A 24,689-nucleotide genomic window follows, 5' to 3' on the forward strand; every position below is an offset into this window, starting at 1 on the left:
TGACATTTTCTTCATCCATTAAGCCATGTTGGTACTCACTGCTGACCAAATTTCAAGCCATTAGCTTTTTCCAATCCAAAGTTATGGATTGTCAAAGTTGGTAAATTGTATGTGTGTGGAAGACCCCTTTTCGCAAATCCGGTCACATATGTGAGTCTAGAGCCTAGAAAATGTTTGAAAAATTATTTGTTTTGAGTTTGAATCTGGTGACACTTTGCACCAATAAAATCTTTCAAATAAAGTTGATATTTTAAACATATGTTGAGAATTGATTAATTGATCAATTAATATAGGCTGCTTAAATGCATGCTTGCTTCTGCTGACATAGCATTCAAGAATAGGCTAAACAGTAAAATTTGAAGCATACAACAGACACATGGATGCCATCCTGGGGGATTGCATATACCCCCAGGAAAATTTGCAGATCTTAAACACTCTGAGATATGATTTTTACTGTTTAAGCTAAATAACTTTTAAAAATACATAATAAAACAATTCTATTAGAGTAGTCGACTGCTCTATTAGAGTATTTTGAATTGAACCTTTGATACTTTTGCAAATCAATTTTAATTGCTTTAATATACTTGACCAGTTTCCAGAACCCCTAAATCCACCACTGATATTAGGGATGATGTAGCTATTTATATGTAGCTATCCGTGAATATGTAGATGAGAACAACAATCTTAATTTATTGTGAAAGGATTACAAAATATAGTGCAGTTAAAAGAACAGAATCATAAAAAAAACACAAGTAATAGCTTTAACTTTAAATAATGTTTATACAAGTTCTAGTATTTTGGAACATAGCAGCACCTCCCTGTGGCTACTTTGTCTGCCAGCTTCTTCAATTCCAATTTGTAATATATCAACTCCTGTTCAGAAATATCACCTTCTGCTGCATCTCCCTTTCCTCCTGGTGGGCCATGTCTTCCTGGTTGTCCCTTCTTCCCAGGAACTCCAGGATAGCCAGGTATTCCAGGGGCACCATCAGGACCATAAGAAGGTGGACAAGCATCTCCTCTAGTACCACGGGATCCAGGCCTACCGGGAACACCCTGAACTCCCTTTCTGCCATGTATTCCTTTCGGTCCTTTGGGCCCTTGAGTAGGACAATCCAGGTAGAAATCTTCTCCATCTGGCCCCTGTTCACCAAGTGGTCCGATTTTACCCTTAGGTCCTTTGGCACCTGGTGATCCATCTGCTCCATCGTCACCTTTTGGTCCAGCATAACCTTGTATACCAGTGTCTCCTCTGGGTCCTGGTGGTCCAGGGTATCCCAATGGTCCCTTTGTAAATGGACAGTATTGAAAGTGGTAGTTGCATGTGTCACCATCTTCATAGTAAACGTAGTACTTGCATGGAAGTGCATAATCATCTAAATCGTCAGTGATTCCTGCATCATCGCTCATTGTGTCATTAGTGTCCTCACCCATTTCTGATGCAATTTGTCTGACTGCTCTTTTAATGTGTGACTTGATTGTTAGACCAAAGCAACATTGGTAAAAGTCAGATTTAAAATTGGCAATGTATCTTAGGAGTTCATTTACTCGTGTAGCATTCTTTAGAGTTTTAATACTTCCTGGTCTACCTGGGTATCCGGGAGGTCCTTGCTCTCCCTTCTGTCCATCATTACCAGGTTCACCAGTCCGGCCCTTCATACCAGGTCTACCAATAAGACACTTTGCATCTTGTCCAGGAGGACCCTTTGGTCCTCTGTTACCAGGTCTACCCCGATCGCCTTTTTCTCCATTGTCACCTCTGTCACCTTTGATTGCAGGATGGTTTGGACACTCTTCACACTGATAACGTTCTCCGGGATATCCCTTTGGTCCATCAGGTCCCTGTGCTCCTTTATCACCTGGATACCCAACATGGCCATGCTTTCCAGGTATTCCATAATATCCTTTTGGTCCTTGTCTTCCATAGTCACCCAGTTCTCCCTATATATTGGGGTAAAAAAATAAAATACATACATTGATGCTATTGTTGTGTGGAACTTTGTCACAAACATAAATGTATAGTATTGTTGTACATACAATACCTTAGGTCCTTCTGGTCCAGGGTATCCACGCTCCCCAGTTACATACTATATAAATAATTTACACAGTTTCTTAGCTTCCAACACATTGTAGTACAAACTTACTGTGCCATGTTTAGGACATGTGCTGTAAGATGCGTATGCAGCACGTCTCTTTTTTGTAGGAGCAGAATAATGTCCAGCTGAAAGGATGGATTTTTAAATAATACTTTAATCTGGCATCACATTTGTAGTGATCATACCTCCATTACAGCATGATTGCAGCTATTGTGTGAAAAGGAATAATAAATTTGGCTAGCTATTATTGTTTAGTAATTGACATACCTGAAGTCCAAGGTATGTGATAAGATAATCAAACTGCTTCCTGACCTAAAATTATAGTAAAGCATGTATATTGTATGACACACTTTGAATGTATAACTCACTTTGTAGAGTTGCCTTGTCATACCCTTCTGTCCCTGAGGACCTGGTGGACCCTATGAGAGCATAGTATTTTGAAACATATTTTTCCTGTTGTCATTTGTTCTTACTGGATCTCCTGCTTTTCCATCTTTTCCACATGGTCCTATCTCTCCAGGTGCTCCCTTAAAAATTCAATTTAAATTATATAATTTAATGTTTTAGTAATAGATGGACAGCAACTTACAGGGTAGCCAGGTGGAGCAAACAAACAGCATTGTCCCTATGATAGTAAGAATGAAGCAATTTAAATGAGATCACAGGAGCAGTTGCATGTATATATGTGTACACAAACCTTTTGTCCTTTGTAACCACGAGGACCAGGAAGTCCTCTGGATCCTCTAACACCCTGTAATAATAATAATGATAGTAATAAATGTTTGTAAATGAATGATGCATTTACTTGTCTCCCTTGATCTCCCATATCTCCTGGAGGTCCAGCAGGTCCAGGTTGAGTAGTACAATTTCCTGCAAGTCCTCTTGGACCAGGATGACCTGGGTCACCAGTGTCTCCTTTAAGTCCATAATGTCCATCTTTTCCTGGTTCACCATTGTCACCACGAGGGCCATCTGGACCAGGGTAGCCTTTAGGACCCTATATGGATTATACATATAATAAACAGTTTTTTTATGAACCATTCACCCACCTGCGGTCCTGATTCTCCATCATGTCCTCTGAAAGTACTGTATATGCAGTCACCACATGATGGGTAGGGAGGATCATCCTGAAGAGAAATTTAACATGCATATATGGTGACAACATCAACTAGCTAGTTACATTATTATCTAACACAATACTGTATATAGTTGACTTACAGTCGCTCCTACTAATGCCAAAGCTGCAATCAGGCCTGCGAGTATAAATAACAGATTCATCCTTCTGATTATCTGAACAAGATGTAATGATTTTATCAAGCTCATCCTTTATATATACCAGCATCACTCAACGTGTATGACATTGTTTACATTCCAGTACCTATAAGTGAGACCAGTTGTGGTCTATCATATAGGGATTGTCATAAAACACTACATAGTTAATACCCACAGAATCCAGAATAATTAATCTTAGACCTATTTCTCAGCAATGTTGCTGCATTGTTTACCACTGATACATAGCCCTTAGATTCCACTTATGTACATTTTTAATGGTGTAATCCCAACAGAGTTTACATATGTTGCTACAATATTATGTGGTGGCATGGAATGTTCTGTGTAGTTGTTTATTGGAAGTGCAATCTCACATGAAAACTAAATCCTGCATATACACTGTATATAGGGAGACTGACTCTTTAAACTCTGCTAAAAATATGTAGTTACATGATTCTGTGGATATTATCAACATGCAGTATTTCTTTACCTCACATACAGCACGCAAACACCAATACCCATACAGTTAATACTTGACACATGTAGTGGTGGATGTTCTTATCACTGGAAGTACATAATCAGCCAAAGATATTTTTCAGCTGTACCCTAGAGTAATGTATACGCATATCTAATCTTCAACTAGGTAGTATAACATAAACAACTAATAATAAATTTTCGTACTCATGCAAGGAAACAATTTGAACAGCAGTCACTGAGCATTGGACTGGGGCCTTACAGGGTGTATTAACAATTAACCATGTTTGTGTTAAAGTGTGGGTGCAGCCATATTGTGTGTGTACCAATAGTTTCCATACTGGTCATAGTACCTTCAAACATAGCATGTGAAAATTTGGCAGCTAGCAAGTTAAGAAGTCATCTGTGTGCTCACTATAGGGAATTAATGTTTGTTAACAATGAAAATGATAAGGATGTTTGGTGAACATACACAAGCCATTGCAGACGTATAATGTAAACCATAAAATGAATTGTAGTCTAGAATGGAAGACTCATGCATACACAACTGTCTAACACAGTCAGTCCATACATGCTGTTTTACACTAAGTTGACTCATTGTTTATAACTGAGAATTTTTCTAATCATGTAATTTGATGGCTTGCACACCTGTATGCATTTTATGCAACAGTTTCCGGTCCATACGTATATACTACAGGCTATTCTGCCCTTCTTTACTGTAGATTAATTGGTTGGTTGATTGATCAATTGATCAATCAATCAATTAACAGTATAAGAAGGTCAGAAGGACCTGCACCACTAATGTTAATTGCTTATGTACCCATACAGCACAATCTCACAAAATCCTGCTTTAGCCTTAGATTCATACAAATGTTACAGGCTAATGTCTACACTTGTATACAGGTTGCTATAGATGTGCACAAATACAATTAATTTAATTGGAACTATGAAGTTGACAAATTAAGGGCATTTTGTTTGGTCACATTGTAGGCCATCTATTTTATGATCAGCCATACATGTCTCAATAAGTATGGACATTGATGTGAAAGTACAAGTGTTCATGGTCATGATGTGCAAAAATGGATGTCATAAAGTGCCTGCACCTGTGGATTGGACTGACAGGGATTACTATTTGAAACTAGCTCAGGATAAACAATGCAAATAGAAATCTTCAGTATCATATAACGTGTAAATACCTATGCTGGGAGTTCTATTATTGACAGTGTCTTCATCAGAATTTGTAACATATTGTACTGTTGACCATCAGTATTGTTGTGATTAATAGTGCCTTCTATATGGTATACATGTTATTTGGTAGTGTTATGTGCTATCATTGACTCTCAGTGTGTACAATTATGTGATTTTATGCATAACTTATACAGTATGCTGTATACTGCAGCAGCACATGGACTACTGAACAATACTATATATAACAATGTAAAAGATTTGATGTTATGTGCATAAACATACAGATCTAGATCCAAGGCTGTAGACAAGCTGCCACCAAACGCACAGTGTCAGATATATACTTGGATTCGGGAGTTTGTAAAGGACGGAATAAGGAATAGCGGAATAACTCGCATCACAACGAATGGGCATTTATATGGCTTATGCAATGTTAGGGTGATTGTACTGTTACAGCTGTGAACTCATCCCTCGTAGATATCCTTACAATGTAGGGTGATTCCGGTGTGTACTGTTACAGCTGTGAACTACACTGCTTCGTCACTCATAGATGTCCTAGCGAAATGATTACTATACGCTCTTTTCTCCAACTTTTCAAACACACCTTAAGTAGTTAAAGTCTAAGTAGCTAAAGTCTTTGAGCAGGCTGTAGGACCAGGTGTCCTACAGACCTTCAGCACTTGTGCTGTAAAGCATTAATAAAAAAAAAAATAATAAAAAAAAAACTACTACTGTATGTAGCTAAGCTAGAATATACAGTAGTTAGCTATTAGTTTCGTTTTCGAGTCTTCATCCTTCCAGTGGAGGGATGAAACGAAACGACTGCCCCGCCCCCTTTGCTCATGACGTTGGTACCATACTTAACATACAGTACCCGCTTACGAAGTGCAAAATTACATTTGATTATAGCTCTTACTAGCTACTACTGTATGTAAAGTATGGTACCAATGTCGCGAGAAAAAGGGGGTGTGACAGCCGTTTCGTTTCATCCCTCCACTGGAAGGATGAAGACTTAAAACGAAACTAATAGCTAACTACTGTATATTCTAGCTGTGCTAGCGCAATGATACTTAGCTACATACAGTAGTAGTAAGAGCGTATAGTAATCACTTCGCTAGGACGGCTATGAGCGACGAAGCAGTGTAGTTCACAACTGTAACAGTACACGCAATCACCCTACATTGTAAGGATATCTACGAGGGATGAGTTCACAGCTGTAACAGTACAATCACCCTAACATTGCATAAGCCATATAAATGCCCATTCGTTGTGATGCGAGTTATTCCGTTATTCCGCTATTCCTTATTCCGCCTTTTACAAACTCCCCTTGGATTCTATTTTGTCTAACATGGTTTCTCATATTACAAGATAGGGCTTCCACATAGTGTAGGATATGTGTAAATTGGGTAATAATATGAATGCATATACGTAGTTATGTTGGCTAGGTGTACATACAGGTACATTGCTACCACAAAATTATATTCATACAATCCACACACTATATACTATGCTTGTATCATCATTTTCCTATAAGACTGAAGGTGCACAAAGGTGACAGTTACAATGGCTACCTGTACATACAATCACTTGACTAGAAGAGTGCTAAAGTTGTTTTATTTTTTTTTGTGACTTTGTCACAAGTGTTATAATCACCATAAACAGTTAATAAGATTACTCATGCAGCTAGATAACATTGATAATTTAAAGCAATTCTTAGTTGTTGGTATTCAGATGAAAATACTTAACTAGCTCACCAGCTGCAGACTATGTTAGCATAACTACAGACACCCAAAAAGTTTGATTTTATGTACAAGTGTAACTTTCAGTACTCTGTTAGATTTCCATTATAACTTTCAGTGCTGAGAAACACAGTCAGCTATTTCCCATAACAAGAAATCAATATGCAAGCTGTTGCACACTTGTGCATTCCAGTGACATTCTATTAATATGCACCTGCAGATTACACACATACAGCAGCAGCAGTAGTAGTGGTAGTGGTGGTGGTGGTGGAGGAGGAGGGATGGCGACAGCAGCAATATACACCATACAAACCGTGTATGTGTAATTGTTGTATATTTAATAAAAAAACACTTTATAAATTTTTCTCCCACTGCATGATACTGACATTCACCCCCATTATCTCTATCTAGAATATATCCAAAATGACAGACCTAAAGAATCAGAATCTTAAAGGTGAAAGTTAATGATTTTTACATAGCTCATAATCAAAGAAAATATCCAATACACTCCTCTCAAAAAAATTGTACTATACTATTTGGATGTTCAATTTGGAAAAAGATCAGATGCATCTTTTCAATGATTGTGGTACATCTGTATGTGTACACATGTGCATGTACTGTTATGTAGAAACTTGAAGGTATTTTTTAACTTAACACATGTACAATCAGAGTAACCATCATTATACAAGAAAGAATCTCAGCAACAATGTAGAAGAACATACAACAAGTATATCTGAAACCTTGTCTGCTCCCAAACAGGGAAAGTCTCCAAGAAGTTGTGGTCATTTATTAAGGCACAAAAGAATGATCACTGTGATGTGGCTACATTACAGGACAATGGTGTTGTCTATAGCGATCCACAAAGTAAGGCAGAACTTATTAATAGAGCTTTTTCTGCCGTCTTCACAAGTGAGGACACATCGACTATGCCAGTACTGAGTGATATTTGCATCAAGAAATTCCACCCACTCATATCGATACAAATGGTATTGTTCAACTTTTACAAAATCTTAAACCAACTAAAGCTCCTGGATCTGACAAAATTCCAACCTTTTTTTTGCTTTGAGTTTGCACCTAGTTTAGCTATGATTTATAAAGCTTCACTGGGACAGGGCCAACTGCCTCAGGAATGGAAGCATGCTAACATAGTCCCCATTTATAAGAAAGATGATCGATCAAGTCCACTAAACTATCGTCCAGTCTCCCTTACTTGCATTTGCTGCAAATTTTTTGAACATATATGCTCAACATCTTTAAGCACTTAGATGTCAGAAGTATTTTGTGCAATAATCAGAGTGGTTTCAGAAGAGATCAGCCATGTGAAACACAATAACAACAGTAGATGACGTTTTACAGAATTCAAATTTAGGTCTACAAACTGATGTATTGTTGCTAGATTTCAAAAAAGCATTTGATACGGTCCCATATCAATGTTTGTGTTATAAATTATCACATTACAGAATACCATGGTACAACTCTTGAATAGATTAAACTTTTTTCTTATGAATAGAACCCAAAAACTGATTGTAAATAGATACAATTGTAGTTCTAGTGAAGTGATATCTGGGGTCTCACAAGGGACAGTCTTAGGACCATTATTGTTATGTCCAGCTGCAGACTATGTTAGCATAACTACAGACACCCAAAAAGTTTGATTTTATGTACAAGTGTAACTTTCAGTGCTCTGTTAGATTTCCATTATAACTTTCAGTGCTGAGAAACACAGTCAGCTATTTCCCATAACAAGAAATCAATATGCCAGCTGTTGCACACTTGTGCATTCCAGTGACATTCTATTAATATGCACCTGCAGATTACACACATACAGCAGCAGCAGTAGTAGTGATAGTGGTGGTGGTGGTGGTGGAGAAGGAGGGATGGTGACAGCAGCAATATACACCATACAAACCGTGTATGTGTAATTGTTGTATATTTAATAAAAAAACACTTAATAAATTTTTCTCCCACTGATACTGACATTCACCCCCATTATCTCTATCTAGAATATATCCAAAATGACAGACCTAAAGAATCAGAATCTTAAAGGTGAAAGTTAATGATTTTTACATAGCTCATAATCAAAGAAAATATCCTCTCAAAAAAATTGTACTATACTATTTGGATGTTCAATGTGGAAAAAGATCAGATGCATCTTTTCAATGATTGTGGTACATCTGTATGTGTACACATGTGCATGTACTGTTATGTAGAAACTTGAAGGTATTTTTTAACTTAACACATGTACAATCAGAGTAACCATCATTATATACAAGAACGAATCTCAGCAACAATGTAGAAGAACATACAACAAGTATATCTGAAACCTTGCCTGCTCCCAAACAGGGAAAGACTCCAAGAAGTTGTGGTCATTTATTAAGGCACAAAAGAATGATCACACTGTGAAAAAGGTGGGATATAAGATGGTATTTCCAGTGGCTTATTGAATACAAATAAGCAATAATATAAACCCTGTATTATACTCATGTTATACTTTAGTATAATGCATACTATACTATTACATATATGGTTTCAGCTTATTTACCGCATTACTTAAAATAGCTTATATCAAATATAATGCCCACACTATACCATCACATATATGGTTTCAGTATGTTTAACACATTAACTAAAGCCTTACATGTGATTGTTAGTATACTACAGGTTATATCAAGCTTTTCTGTATTCAATAAGCCACTGGAAATACCATCTTATATCCCTCTTTTTTCACAGTGTTACTGTGATGTGGCTACATTACAGGACAATGGTGTTGTCTATAGCGATCCACAAAGTAAGGCAGAACTTATTAATAGAGCTTTTCCTACCGTCTTCACAAGTGAAGACACATCGACTATGCCAGTACTGAGTGATATCTGCATCAAGAAATTCTACCCACTCGTATTGATACAAATGGTATTGTTTAACTTTTACAAAATCTTAAACCATCTAAAGCTCCTGGATCTGACAAAATTCCAACCCGTTTTTTGCCTTTGAGTTTGCACCTAGTTTAGCTATGATTTATAAAGCTTCACTGGGACAGGGCCAACTGCCTCAGGAATGGAAGCATGCTAACATAGTCCCCATTTATAAGAAAGATGATAGATCAAGTCCACTAAACTATCGTCCAGTCTCCCTTACTTGCATTTGCTGCAACTTTTTTGAACATATATTCTCCAACATCTTTAAGCACTTAGATGCCAGAAGTATTTTGTGCAATAATCAGAGTGGTTTCAGAAGAGATCAGCCATGTGAAACACAATAACAACAGTAGATGACGTTTTACAGAATTCAAATTTAGGTCTACAAACTGATGTATTGTTGCTAGATTTCAAAAAAGCATTTGATACGGTCCCATATCAATGTTTGTGTTATAAATTATCACATTACAGAATACCATGGTACAACTCTTGAATAGATTAAACTTTTTTCTTATGAATAGAACCCAAAAACTGATTGTAAATAGATACAATTGTAGTTCTAGTGAAGTGATATCTGGGGTCTCACAAGGGACAGTCTTAGGACCATTATTGTTATATCTATGACTTACCTAGTCATGCTAAATCATCTGTTAAACTTTAAGCTGATCATGTTATACTTTACAGAACAATAAAGATTGTGCTGCAGACCATGAGATGCTTCAGCAGGACCTTATTTATTGCTTTATCTAAATGGGCAAATACTTGGCAAATGACATTTATTTAAATGTGTATTACAAACAAAAAGAACCCAGCAAGATCAGTACTGCTACTACTTAATTGGTGAGAATGTGAGATCTGTACCTCACACCAAATATCTTGGAGTTATCCTGGATGAACACTTAACATTTTTAATGAGCATATTAAGAAGACCTCTTACAAAGCAAATCAAGTCAAGTCTTTCTTACAGCAAAACATCAACTCTTGCCCAACTATGGTGAAAGAAGCCTGTTGTAGATCAATGGTGAGGCTAGTGATAGAATATGCTAGTCTGTGTGGTCTCCATACACAAAAACAAACATCAACTTGATTGAAGCACTTCAGTGAAAAGCTGCAAGATTTAAGACTGGGAACTTTGGACTAACATCTAGTGTTGCAGAAATGTTACAATCACATGGTTGGAACAACGTCATGAGATCTTGCGTCTCACCATGTTGTATAAGATTTTACATAACATAGTCAGACTCAGTATACCTAACCATCACATTCCCACAATGACTAACTCCAGTACAAAAGGTCATTTACAAAGATTCCAACAATTGCAAGCTCACCTTGATGTTTATTTGCACTCCTTTTTTTCCTTCAGCTCTTAAAATGTGGAACAGTTTACTAGCTAGTTATTGAAGTAACAAATGTAGAAGATTTTAAGAAGAGAATATTGAAATATTTTTGTATTAACCCAGCTACTGTATACATTTTTGTGTAATTGTCTGTATCTGTGCACAAATACTCCATTTTGGAGTTTTGTACAGTATTTAATATAAATAAATAGGGATTTGAGTAACCACTAACAGCATAGGAAACAGATCACCTGTATTTGCACTGTATCATAGACATGGATGCCAATAGTGTACTGGCTGTACTGCAAGTGTATAGAAATAACATCATCTAAGAATAAGCATGAATACGTCATTGTGTTTGCAGTATTGTCTACTGCTTTGGCTTTTGGGGAGGACAAAATTAGTTGGTGTATTACTGCAAATTTGAACACTTAAAATGTACTATGATGCTTCACAGAAGGATCTTTCTTCCCTACACCCATCATGTGGAGACTGTTGGTGTGCACCGAGAGTGGATGATTAGCCACCAGAGGATTGGGAGGCACAACTTAATAGGTTAGGAACCCAGCCCAGGGTTCTTCGCGGTTTTAGAAACTGAGGCAAAACTGACGTTTCTAAAAAATTATGAATAACCAAGGAGTAGTTCCTAACTGACTTAGAACATGGTTCAGTGTTATTTATAACTAGGTTTTAAGTACGCTTTGCTAAAATACTACACAGCGAATACATTATATGCTCAAAGTCTAAATAATAACTTGGCAGGTTTCTATATAGATAGCCAACTCAAGGAGGTTCTAATTTGCCAGGAGGTTTCTTACTGATATTAGAGACCTCATTAAATATCAAAGATCAAAACATACATTGTATGCTATGTTCTTATTCTGAAGAGAAGTTGACAAATTTAATTTAAAAGTTGAGAAGTTTAAATTTAAAAGTTGACAAAATAATATTGAAGTTTTGTTCATTCATTTTATGCAATGCAAAGGAGCAATAAACACATCTACATGCCACGAAAATGTAAATACGGTATAGGCATAATATTCTTGATGGCCACATGTTGTGCATAATTCCACATCTTCAAACTGGCAAATGCAAATGTTTTTAACTAGTATAACTATTCCCAAAGGTAACAAGTGCCTAGTCAGACATGATGCTATACTTGGGCCTACAAAAGGAAGGTGGAAGTAAGGATTTATACCTTAGTAAATTTATTAGGGTCTGAGGGCATAGCTATCCCATGGAAAATTTTTGAGATCTAGGCTCTCTGAAATTGTGAGAATAATAGCAGTTTATTTAAAACACTTTTATGTTCAGTTCACTAATATAATGTACTATATAAGCTGACTGATTTATTAAAGTATATACGCACTACTTTAGCATGGGCATTCAAAGGCACTGTACAGGGCTTCCTGGACAGTATCATGTTTGTTTATGGTTTTGATACCCAACCAATTCAAAGATACATTACACTTTTACTCATGACATGGAGCGTTAAATTGTGGGTTTAGGTTTACAGGTTTAAGCTATGAAGGTCAGTGTAGTTGCTAAGTTTTGACTAATTGACAATTAAAAACAACAAACGATCAGTTAAATAATTGTTTGGGCAATGTGTGGATGCATATTTCTACCCACCTTATAGTCATCTGGTCTGCAGCCCTCAGGATTTTGGGCATACATATCAGCAAAACCCTGCAGCATTACCTCATTATATACTTTAGATATCAATACTACACATGATATGACTTACATAAGGTAAGCAAGCTAAATAATTTGCATATAAAAAATGATTTAGTAACGTCAGTAGAAATCCTACACAACAAGCTAAATCGGTTGAAAATATGACCAAATGTCAAGTGTCTGGTTATATTGATACCTACAATACCAATCTTGGAGTAGAGTATTACCACTTGATATCACAATACTGGGTAGTATCATGAACCACGGTAGTGATTCATAGTAGAGATCGACTATGTTTTTTACCAAAATCCTAATAGAACACACACCTAAACACCACCTTAGGAAGCTCCCCCAACCACAAAAGAAGCCTTAGAAGTTAATTTGGAAGAAGTATAGGTCCACTGGAAAATATGAAGTCAAAAGGAACCAACAAAAGTACTTTTTAAATAACTAAAATATGCCATCTTGTTCATCTTATTTCTTTCCACATGGCTAGAGCAAAATGTAAATACTTTTGGATAAAAACTTCATAACTTTCCTCCCTATGTCTTTCTTCACATCCGTGACCTATTTGTAAATGCATATTACAGTGATAACACCCATTCTCAAGCAAATTTGCTTCTTATAGATTCGTTTTACCATTGATCTTCTGACTTAGTCTCTGCAAGGGTAACCAAAATGTTAATAGGTGTTAATAAGTATCCAATCTATTTCAAGTTCATTTGGAACCTTATATCATTACTGATATTTAACCACAGTATCATGAACCACGGTAGTGGTTCATAATAGAGATCGTCTGTTTTTTTCCAAAATCCTAATAGAACACTCAATTAAACACCACCTTAAAAACCTTTTCCAATCTCAAAAGAAGCCTTAGAAGTTCATTTGAAAGGAGTTTACGTCCACTAGCAAAGATGAAATCAAAAGATTTGATAAAAGGACTTATTTATTAAAGAACTGAAATCTGCCATTTTGTTCATCTTCTAATTATTATTTTCTCACAGGGTTAGAGCAAAATGTGAGTACTTTTTGGGGATAAAAACTACGCTACTTTCCTTCCAATGTCCATGACCTATTTTTAAATGCATATTACAATGATAACACCCATTCTCAAGCAATGTTGCTTCTTGTAGGTTCACTTAGCCATTGATCTTCTGACTTAGTTTCTGCAAGGGTAACCAATGTGTTAATAAGTATCCAATCTATTTATGTTAACAAGTTCATTTGGAAACTTTATATCATTACCTTTGATTTAATTGTAATCACATAACTGCACAAATCAGAAGCCATACTATTGCTGACCACAACATGCTATACACTGCCTATAGTTGGATATGTCGAAGCTGTATAGTACAAAGTACATTCAATGGTATGGACAGGTGTGTAGCCAGCCAATATTTGATGGTTGGGCATAACATCAACTTAACTACACACAAGAAACACGCTCACTTTCATGTGAGACATTATCAAAGAAAATATGAAAAGTGTATGCACACAAAGCCTACAGCTACCTATGCTATAGTGTAAACAAATGCTGCTTGCATGCATGTAAACATTTACTAGCTATAATGCTAAACTTGTAGGACAGGCATCCACCGACGATCGTCGTAGCAGAGCATCACGTGACATAAAACTGCTGTATCTACAAGAACCAACAATGTAAACAGTTCATCACATATTTACTACAATCAACTGGCAGTATATAGCTTAAAGACCAACACCACAGCGACATGTAATACTTTTTCAAGTAAACGCCACGTGGCCCCAAATGAAGGCCCGGGGCGCTAATTTATGAACTATAATGAGCCTTATCACAAATATCAGCATGCCAAGAAAGTTTCGTCCCAGACTTATAGCAGCCAATGTACATTTTGCATGAATCTCGTGTAAACCACAACTCGATTAATCAGTACAAATTGTGCACGTGACACTTCATAATGACTTGACCTTTTCTCCATTTCCAGCTCCATTTGCATATGTCATTATTGTTATCTAGAAGAGTATGTTTTCCCGTTTTCTTTCATCAGCAGTAAGTTAGGCTATACGGTACTTTCCTTATCAATAAAATACGCTTGACAAGTCCACTGAAACCAAATTTTTTTGCTGCCAGCACCATCCACACTGAATCCTACTGACGATTATCACTCACTGTGACTTAGAGATACAGTACCACGCTTCGACTCCATTTAAAATTTCGAATTTCAACCGCGCCAAGGAGCGTGGCACGTGCGTCTACATACTTCCCGAGGGATTTCTGCGTAATGGATCACGTGATACCCCATCTAACTCGATCTCTTCTTCGAAGTCATGGTTCAACAAATGAGGTACACGTTTACGCTTTACAGTATTAAAATAAGGTTGTTTTGTGTGCTGCTGTAAATCCTCGCGTGAATCTTAAGCTACTTGTGATGGTTGGGCAAAAGTTTGTGATGGTTGGGCAAATGCCCGCACATGCCCACCCTTGGCTACGCCACTGGGTATGGAAACATGTTTGCTAACTCTGATAATATTAGCTGACTACTTAATAGCTATGTACTGTACATGTGCAATATCAAGCACCACCAGCACCTCTTATGATCATGTTAGCTATCCATAAATGGATTTATAAAAAGTAAACAAACTAGTGTAAAAATAATTCTCAAAAATTAAAACATGGGAATAGAGATCGCTGAAAAAGTAAAGAAACAAGGGTCAAACAAGCCAGCATGTTAAACACACAGAGATCTCTATTTGGACTCAAATAAACATTTATACAGAAGAATTCTCAGTGCTTACTGATTATTTTCAGTACTTATCTGCCCCTATTTATATAAAACTACTCATTTTCCTTAATCTCTGTCTATACCCCATATCCATTGAGTCCAAATAGAGATCTCTGTGTGTTTAACATGCTGGCTTGTTTGACCCTTGTTTCTTTACTTTTTCAGCGATCTCTATTCCTATGTTTTAATTTTTGAAAATCGAGACACACGGTAGTGTGTCATGCGTCCTAAGAAGCCAGCGCGCAATTAGCACCCGTGAGTATATTGACAGGAAGAACGAAAACGCAATTTCCGAACCTCCGTAGCTCTGTGCTGCCTTGGTGAGACAAGACGATTTTTGCTGTGGACACGCCCTCCAACTGCAGCACTCCACATTCCAAGTTTGAGCAAAATCGCTTCAAGCATTCCTGAGATATGCGACTTCAAAAATTGGCTTAGTTTCTTCGTTTTTTTTCTTTCTTATTTTTCTTCCTCTTTTCGCACACTTACAAAAACTGCTATAAAACGCAAACGCCATATCCGATTTCCTTGAAATTTGGCACACAGACGAGGGTATAAAGGCATATCTCTGTACCAACTTTGGTTGGAATACGATACACAGACAAAGAGTTATTAGTGATTATTCACAAATGATAACACCGATATGTTGTCATTCCTACAGGGTCTACAGGGTAAACCGCTTAAGGGAAGAAGCTGAAAATCGGTGGGTGAATATGTTAACTATTGAACCTCAAACCTTTTGTGGTTTGAAACAAATCGAGCTAAAAACCACGAAGATACAACAACAAAAACCAACAGTGTGAAATATTTGGGAGTTTTCTTTCAATCAAATTTGTCATGGTCACACCACTGCAAGTATGTTGCAGCCAAAACCAGCAAGTCCTTAATTTTCTACGTCACACTTTATGGGGTGCTACAACTGAGGCCAAATCCATGGTGAATAATCCTCACACTGTTTCTGATAAGTCCACAGTGGAATCTGTCCAATGACGTGCTGCACGTTGGGCCTGTGGAAGTCGTTGGTCACCATTACATAAGTGTTGGAATGAATCTTCTAATGCTTGTTTACAAGAGTTACACTGACCAACACTGTCATCTCGAAGGAATTATTTGAGCGTGGCTATGCTTTATGACATCCTAAAAGGTAGGTACGATTCTTTGAAACTATCAAATTACTGTAATTTCAATACATCTTGTACCCGAGCGCATCCTCTCACCCTTGTTCCGCTACAGTCTTCTATCAATTCTTATAGACATTCTCTCTTTGTGAACACTGTTTTCTTATGGAACACTCTATCGTGTGATGCATTTGATCTCAGCTCATCTAAGTTTCGCCAAGCTGTGTATAAACTGTTTTGTTGTAATTAATTTATATGTGTATGTGTTCTTTCTTGTTTTTTTGTAGCTCTGTATTTGTCCCCTCCGTTTTTGGTTTTGTATCTTCTAGGGAAATACCCTTGTACAGGCTCTGCCTTTTGGTGTCACCCTGTCTTTCTTTGACAAATCAGATAAATAATAATAATCAAGACACACGGTAGTGTGTCATGCGGCCCAAGAAGCCGGCGCGCCACACCGTGAGTATATTGACAGGAAGAACGAAAACGTCATTTTCACACCTTTGTATCTCGGTGATCACTTATCTGATTGGACCCGAATTTGCTACACAGTTGTCCGCCAGCCAAGGGAGTCTACATTCCAAATTTGAAGGAAATCGCTCCAGCCATTTCCGAGATACGAGCTGCCAAAGTTTCGTTTTTTTTTCTTCGTTTTTTTTTTCTTCTTCTTCTTCGTCTTTTCGCACACTTGCAAAAATTGCTATAACAAGCAAACGCGTACTCCGATCGCCTAGAAATTTGGTACACAGAAAGGGAGTCCAAAGGCGAATCCTAGCATCAAATTTGGTACAAATCCGATGAATGGTTCAGGAGTTATGACCGATTATTCGCGTAAAACAAGATCGATTTGTTGTCACGCCTACAGGGTAAACCGCTTCATGGAATGAGTTGAAAATTGCTATGTAGATGGAGTAACCATCGTAGGAGTGCCTTTTGGTGGTTTGAAAGGAATCGAGATAAAGACCACGGAGATATGACACAAAACCCAACCTGTGTCACAATTACGCGATCGATTTTTATGAATAAAAAAGTATTAGTTTTCACGCCTACTAGGCAAACCGCTTAGAGCAATGAGCTGAAAATCGGTGTATAGCTGGAATAATCTTCATAGAAAGTCCTTGCAGTAGTACAGAAGAATCGGATTACAAACCACTGAGTTATGATTCGAAAGCCAACTCCGTGTAGCAAATGCGAGATCGAGATACTCTAATAGAACAGTCACCCTAATAGAGCATTCGGCTAATTTATTTACTCCATTATAGAATTTTATTACATCACAAGTTATTCTGTAGGGAGTTCAGCTGCAAACAGTTAATCTTATAGACAGTTCAGCAAGAAGACAGTCACCATGTGGAGAGTTAAGCAAATATACCACTATAGAGATTCAGAACATTACAAGTCACACTGAAGAAAGTTCAGCTATAAACAAGTCATGCACTGTGTAGAGAATTCAGCTACAATTAAGTCACTCTCTAGAGAATTCAGTTACACAGAATTCAGCTACACACAAGTCACTGTGGAGAGAGTTCAGCTACAAACAAATTACACTTAAGAGTGATCAGCTACAAACAAAACACTTTGCAGGGTGTTCAACTGCAACAAATCAATTACCTTTAGAGCGATCAGCAATGAACAAATCAACACAAATCTACCTGTAGAGAGATCAGCTAGAAACAAATCACCCTGAAGAGAGTTCAGCTACAAAAAATCACCCTGTAGAGACATCAGCTAGAAACTAGACACAATGTAAGGAGTTCAGCTACAAGCAATCACCCTGTAGAGAGTTCAGCTAAAACAAATCAACCTGCAGAGAGATCAGCTACAAACAAATCACCTTATAGAGAGTTCAGCTACAAACAGATTACCTGTAGAGAGATCGGCTACAAACAAATCAACCTGCAGAGAGATCAGCTATATACACACAAATCAACTTGTAGAGAGATCAGCTACAAACAAATCACCCTGTAGAGAGATCAGCTAGAAACTACACACAATGTAAGGAGTTCAGCTACAAACAAATCACCCTGTAGAGAGATCAGCTACAAACTAGACACAAAGTAAGGAGTTCAGCTACAAGCAAATTACCCTGTAGAGAGTTCATCTACAAACAAATCAACCTGTAGAGCAATCAGCTAGAAACAAATCACCCTGAAGAGAGGTCAGCTACAAAAAATCACCCTGTAGAGAGATCAGTTAGAAACAAATCACCCTGAAGAGAGGTCAGCTACAAAAAATCACCCTGTAGAGAGATCAGCTAGAAACAAATCACCCTGAAGAGAGGTCAGCTACAAAAAAATCACCCTGTAGAGAGATTGGCTACAAACAAATCAAACTGCAGAGAGATCAGCTACACACAAATCAACTTGTGGAGAGTTCAGCTACAAACAAATTACCCTGTAGAGAGATCGGCTACAAATAAATCAGCCTGTAGAGAGTTCAGCTAAAACAAATCAACCTGCAGAGAGATCAACTACAAACAAATCACCTTATAGAGAGTTCAGCTACAAAGAAATTACCCTATAGAGAGATCGGCTACAAACAAATCAACCTGCAGAGAGATCAGCTACACACAAATCAACTTGTAGAGAGATCAATTACAAACAAATCACCCTGTAGAGAGATCAGCTAGAAACTACACACAATGTAAGGAGTTCAGCTACAAATAAATCACCTTATAGAGAGTTCAGCTACAAACAAATCACTCTGTAGAGAGATCAGCTAGAAACTGGACACAATGTAAGGAGTTCAGCTACAAGCAAATCACCCTTTAGTGAGTTCAGCTACAAACAAATCAACCTGCAGTGAGATCACCTACAAAAAAGCACCTTGTACAGAGTTCAGCTACAAACAAATTACCCTGTAGAGAGATCAGCTACAAACAAATCAACCAGTAGAAAGATCAGCTACACACAAATCAACTTGTAGAGAGATCAGCTACAAACAAATTACCCTGTAGAGAGATCGGCTGCAAATTAATCAACCTGCAGAGAGATCAGCTACACACAAATCAACTTGTAGAGAGATCAGCTACAAACAAATCACCCTGTAGAGAGATCAGCTAGAAACTAGATACAATGCAAGGAGTTCAGCTGCAAGCAAAATCACCCTTTAGTGAGTTCAGCTACAAACAAATCAACCTGCAGTGAGATCATCCACAAAAACGCACTTGTACAGAGTTCAGTTACAAACAAATCACCCTGTAGAGAGATCAGGTAGAAGAATTCACCTTGTAGAGAGTTCATTTACAAAGAAACCATCATATAGAGAGTTCAGCTACAAAGATATTACCCCGTAGAGAGTTCAGCTAGAAGAAGTCACCTTGTAAAGAGTTTAGCTACGAAGAAACCATCATGTACAGAGTTCAGCTACAAAGAAACCACCTGTACAGAATTCAACTACAAACAAATTACCCTGTATAGAGATCAGCTAGAAGAAGTTACCTTGTAGATAGTTCAGCTACAACAATTCATCCTGTAGAAAGATCAGCTAGAAGAAGTTACCTTGTAGAGTGTTCAGTTACAAAGAAACCATCATGTAGAGAGTTCAGCTGCAAACAAAGCACTCTGTAGAGAGTTCAGCAACAAAGAAACCGCCATGTAGAGAGTTCAGCCTCATACAAACCACCTTGTAGAGAATTCAACTACAACAAATCACCCTGTAGAGAAGAAGTTACCTTGTAGAGAGTTCAGCTACAAAGAAACCACCATGTAGAGAGTTTAGCTGCAAACAATTCACCTGTAGAGAGTTCAGCTAGAAACAAATCACCCCGTAGAGAGATCAACTGGACGAAGTCACCTTGTAGAGAGTTCAGCTACAAAGAAACCATCATGTAGAGAGTTCAGCTGCAAACAAATCACCCTGCAGAGAGTTCAGCTACAAAAAAATCACCCTGTAGAGAGTTCAGCTAGACGAAGTCACCTTATAGAGAGTTCAGCTACAAAGAAACCATCATGTAGAGAGTTTGGCTATAAAGACACCACCATGTAGAGAGTTTAGCTGAAAACAAATCACCTGTTACAGAGAGTTCAGCTACAAAAAAACCATCCTGTATATAGTTCAGCTACATTTCAAGTCACCCAGTAGAGAGATCAGCTGCAAAAAAAATCCTGTGGGGAATAATGAGCATGTAATAAATATATGTATATAATTTGTATAATTACTAATAAAATCAAAAATAATTGAAGTACTAAAATTCTTCTTTAAGTTCTTTCTTCTTCCTGTGGTGAAGAAAAAAACACATGGGTTAAAAAAGCCCCAAAGCCAGCCATAGGCCGGCTTTGCAGTATACAAATACAAAAAGAAGTGATATCTAATCAAAAACAGCCAAGCTGTAAAAAAAAGGTGCGGCCCCCATAAAGGCCATGGTGAAAAAAGATGTGAAATCCAAGGTGGCGGCCAAGAAATGGCTGTGATGGTAGGTTAATGGTTACATTTTAATAACGGCAATTCAGGTGAATTTTGTGCCGCTTGGTCTTGGCACCAAATTCACCTGAATTGTTGTTATTAAAATGTAACCATTAACCTACCATCACAGCCATTTCTTGGCCGCCACCTTGGATTTCACATCTTTTTTCACCATGGCCTTTATGGGGGCCGCACCTTTTTTTTACAGCTTGGCTGTTTTTGATTAGATAATAATAACAATTACGCAATCGAGATTAGATAATAAAAAACAACTACTTGCCGGCCTACCAGAAAAACTGCTTGGGGTAATGCTTTGAAATTTGCTGTACAGATGGAGCAATCATCTTAGAAAGGCTCTTCAATGGTGTAGAAGAATCAGACTTAAAGCTACGGAGTTATAACACGAAATCCAACTTGGTGTAGCAAGTGCAAGATCGAGATACTCTAATAGAGCAGTCATCCTAATAGAGCAGTCACCCTGAAAAGAATTCTGCTACAAACTAATCGCCCTGTAGAGAGTTCAGCTACAAACAATTCACCCTGTAGAGAGATCAGCTAGAAGAAGTTATCTTGTAGGGCGTTCAACTACGTAGTTCAGCTAGAAGAAGTCACCTTGTAGAGTGTTCAGCTACAAACAAATCACCCTGTAGAGGATCAGCTAGAAGAAGTTACCTTGTAGAGAGTTCAGCTACAAAGAAACCATCATGTAAAGAGTTCAGCTGCAAACAAATCACCTGTAGAGAGTTCAGCTACAAACAAATCACCTTGTAGAAAGATCAGCTAGAAGAAGTCACCTTGTAGAGAGTTTAGTTACAAAGAAACCACCATGTAGAGAGTTCAGCTACAAACTAGTGACCCTGCAGAGACATCAGCTAGAAGAAGTTACCTTGTGGAGAGTTCAGCTACAAAGAAACCATTATGTAGAGAGTTCAACTACAAACAAGTGACCCTGTAGAGACATCAGCTAGAAGAAGTTACCTTGTAGAGAGTTCAGCTACAAACAATTCACCCTGTAGAGAGATCAGCTAGAAGAAGTTACCTTGTAGAGAGTTCAGCTACAAAGAAACCATCATGTACAGAATTCAGCTACAAACAAATCACCCTGTAAAGAGATCAGCTAGAAGAAGTTACCTTGTAGATAGTTCAGCTACAAACAATTCACCCTGTAGAGAGATCAGCTAGAAGAAGTCTCCTTGTAGAGTGTTCAGTTACAAAGAAACCACCATGCAGAGTTCTGTAATAAATATATGTATTATATATAATTTGTACATTTACTGATAAAATCAGAAATATTTAAAGTATTTAACATCTGCCTCATCTTTTCTTCTTCCTGTGGTAATGAAAAAAAGATTGGTTAAAAAGCCCGGGGTATACAAATGCATGAAATCTAATCCAAAACAGCCAAGATGTAAAAAAGAGTGCGGCCCTCAAAAAGGCTATGGTGAAAAAAGATGTGAAATCCAAGGTGGCGGTTAAGAAATGGCTGTGATGGTAGATTACTGGTAAAAATTTTAATGACAACAATTCAGGTGAGTTTTGTGCCAAGACCAAGCAACACCAAAATTCACCTGAATTGTCATTATTAAATTTTTTACCATTAACCTACCATCACAGCCATTTCTTAGCCACCACCTTGGACTTCACATCTTTTTTCACCATAGCCTTTTTGAGGGTCGCACTCTTGTTTTACAGCTTGGCTGTTTTGGATTAGATTATTTTTACACTATATTAAGTTCATACCAGAGCAACAATGTTGTTGTGTACCACTGTGTACTTGATTTATTGTGATCACATAGCTGCTCAAGTGTGCATGTGAATATGATAAATCAGAAATCATACTATTGCCGACCACACAACATGTTATACACTGCCTATAGTTGGATATGTCAAAGCTGTAAAGTACATTCAAATTATGCAATACACTGGTGTTTGCTAACTCTGTGATAATAATAAGCTGACTACTTAACAGCTACTGCACATGATGACTAACTTGATATACATGTTTAGTATTGTGTAATATCGAGCACCACCAGCACCTCTTACTATCATGTTAGCCATCTATACAAAGTAAACAAACTAGTGTAAAAATAGTTTTAAAAATAAAACATGGGAATAGAGATCGCTGAAAAAGTAAAGAAACAAGAGTCAAACAAGCCAGCATGTTAAACATTGTTAATTTGGACTCAGATAAACATCTATACAGAAGCATTCTCAGTACTTATCTGCCCCTGATTTATGGAAAATCACTGTTTTTCCTTAGTTTCTACCATATCTATTGAGTCCAAATAGTGTGTTTAATATGCTGGCTTGTTTGACTCTTCTTTTTTTACTTTTTTCAGGGGTCTCTATTCCAATATTTTAATTTTTTAAATTATTTTTACACTAGTTGATAGTATTCCACAGCTGCTGTTTTTTCTAACAATTCTTTTCGTTCTGTACTTTGATAACTATTAGTGTATACTCATGATCACTTTTTTTCTTACAGAATGAGTTCAACATGTTTGTATTACTTTATCACCATGTTGGTATTGCAAAACATATACACATACATATATAGACCATCTTGAGTCTTGAGCAAAGCAGTACTGTCACTATCATGCCATATTACATTTTAAATAGGTATGCATTTGAGTGTGGGCCAAATCTTGGGGAAAGCATACACAGTGGTATATAAGATATACAAAATTTCAGAGGACATGTTCTCCAGCATTTCAGAGGACATGTTCTCCATCATGTCCTCTGAAAGTACTGTATATGCAGTCACCACATGATGGGTAGGGAGGATCATCCTGCAGAGAAATTTAACATGTATAGTGACAACATCAACTAGCTAGCTACATTATTATCTCATACAATACTGTATATAGTTGACTTACAGTCGCTCCTGCTAATGCCAAAGCTGCAGTCAGGCCTGCGAGTATAAATAACAGATTCATCCTTCTGATTATCTGAACAAGATGTGATGTTTCTGTTAAGCTCGTGTTCATTTATATACACCAGCATCACTCAATGTGTATGACATTGTTTACATTCCGGTACTCATAAGTGAGTCCAGTTGTGGTCTATCATATAGGGATACTGTTTGTCATTAAAACGCTACATAGTTATACCACAGAATCCAGAATAATAAATCTTTCTTCATCAGTATCACTGCACTGTTCAAGTATACAAGTACAAATGAAACGTATCTATGTTTTTGATTGCGTGAAATAGCATTGATAGTTTGTGAAATTGATTTCAAATCTTGTGGATGAACATCAGAATCAGCCAAGTTTTGAGTATAGTTTTGAGATAGCCAACCTCTCTTGGTAGGGTCATTAAAGTTGTTTCTTGCAGCAAAACAATTTACAACAATAGTCGCTATAGGCATTGGACAGTTTACTACTCATATGTTACAAGTCATAATGTGATGATATAATATTCAGCTGTGAATGTGTTGCAGCCATATACTGTTGATATAGAATGCATACAGTACCCTTAAACATACTGTAGTAGCTAAGTGATTATGGCAGCTATGAAGTCACTTGTGCTCATTATAGGGAATGTTTGTTGACAATGAAAATGATAAGGATGTTGAAAGCCATTGTAAACACTACCATATACCATTTTAAAATGTGGTATGCACAGCCATACCCAACCACCTGAATTTTTGCATGCACGTGTACAATCAGTCTTACATGCTGTCCTTAAGTTGAATGGAAAGTTGACTCATGCTG

At 37.3% G+C, this 24,689-nt stretch overlaps 1 protein-coding gene across 2 annotated transcripts; it reads right to left on the reverse strand.

The window, feature by feature from the left end:
• Positions 1 to 666: 666 nt before the first annotated feature.
• On the reverse strand, positions 667 to 23,919 carry LOC136256973 (collagen alpha-1(I) chain-like). Of its 2 annotated transcripts, none has more exons than XM_066050061.1 (12): positions 23,850 to 23,919; positions 3,146 to 3,223; positions 2,902 to 3,093; positions 2,794 to 2,847; positions 2,686 to 2,721; positions 2,570 to 2,623; positions 2,465 to 2,515; positions 2,364 to 2,408; positions 2,282 to 2,303; positions 2,145 to 2,221; positions 2,043 to 2,087; positions 667 to 1,941 (listed from the first exon to the last, which is right to left on the reverse strand). In XM_066050061.1, exons 1-12 carry the CDS (start codon positions 23,907 to 23,909, stop codon positions 790 to 792), a joined length of 1,866 nt encoding a protein of 621 aa, XP_065906133.1. In that variant the 5' UTR covers positions 23,910 to 23,919; the 3' UTR covers positions 667 to 789. The 2 variants fall into 2 exon arrangements, with proteins under 2 accessions (XP_065906133.1, XP_065906132.1); XM_066050060.1 differs by lacking the exon at positions 23,850 to 23,919 and adding an exon at positions 3,315 to 3,468.
• Positions 23,920 to 24,689: the final 770 nt, after the last annotated feature.

Source organism: Dysidea avara, chromosome 5 (assembly GCF_963678975.1).
Source record: "Dysidea avara chromosome 5, odDysAvar1.4, whole genome shotgun sequence".
In the NCBI taxonomy this organism is placed as follows: Eukaryota; Metazoa; Porifera; class Demospongiae; order Dictyoceratida; family Dysideidae; genus Dysidea; species Dysidea avara.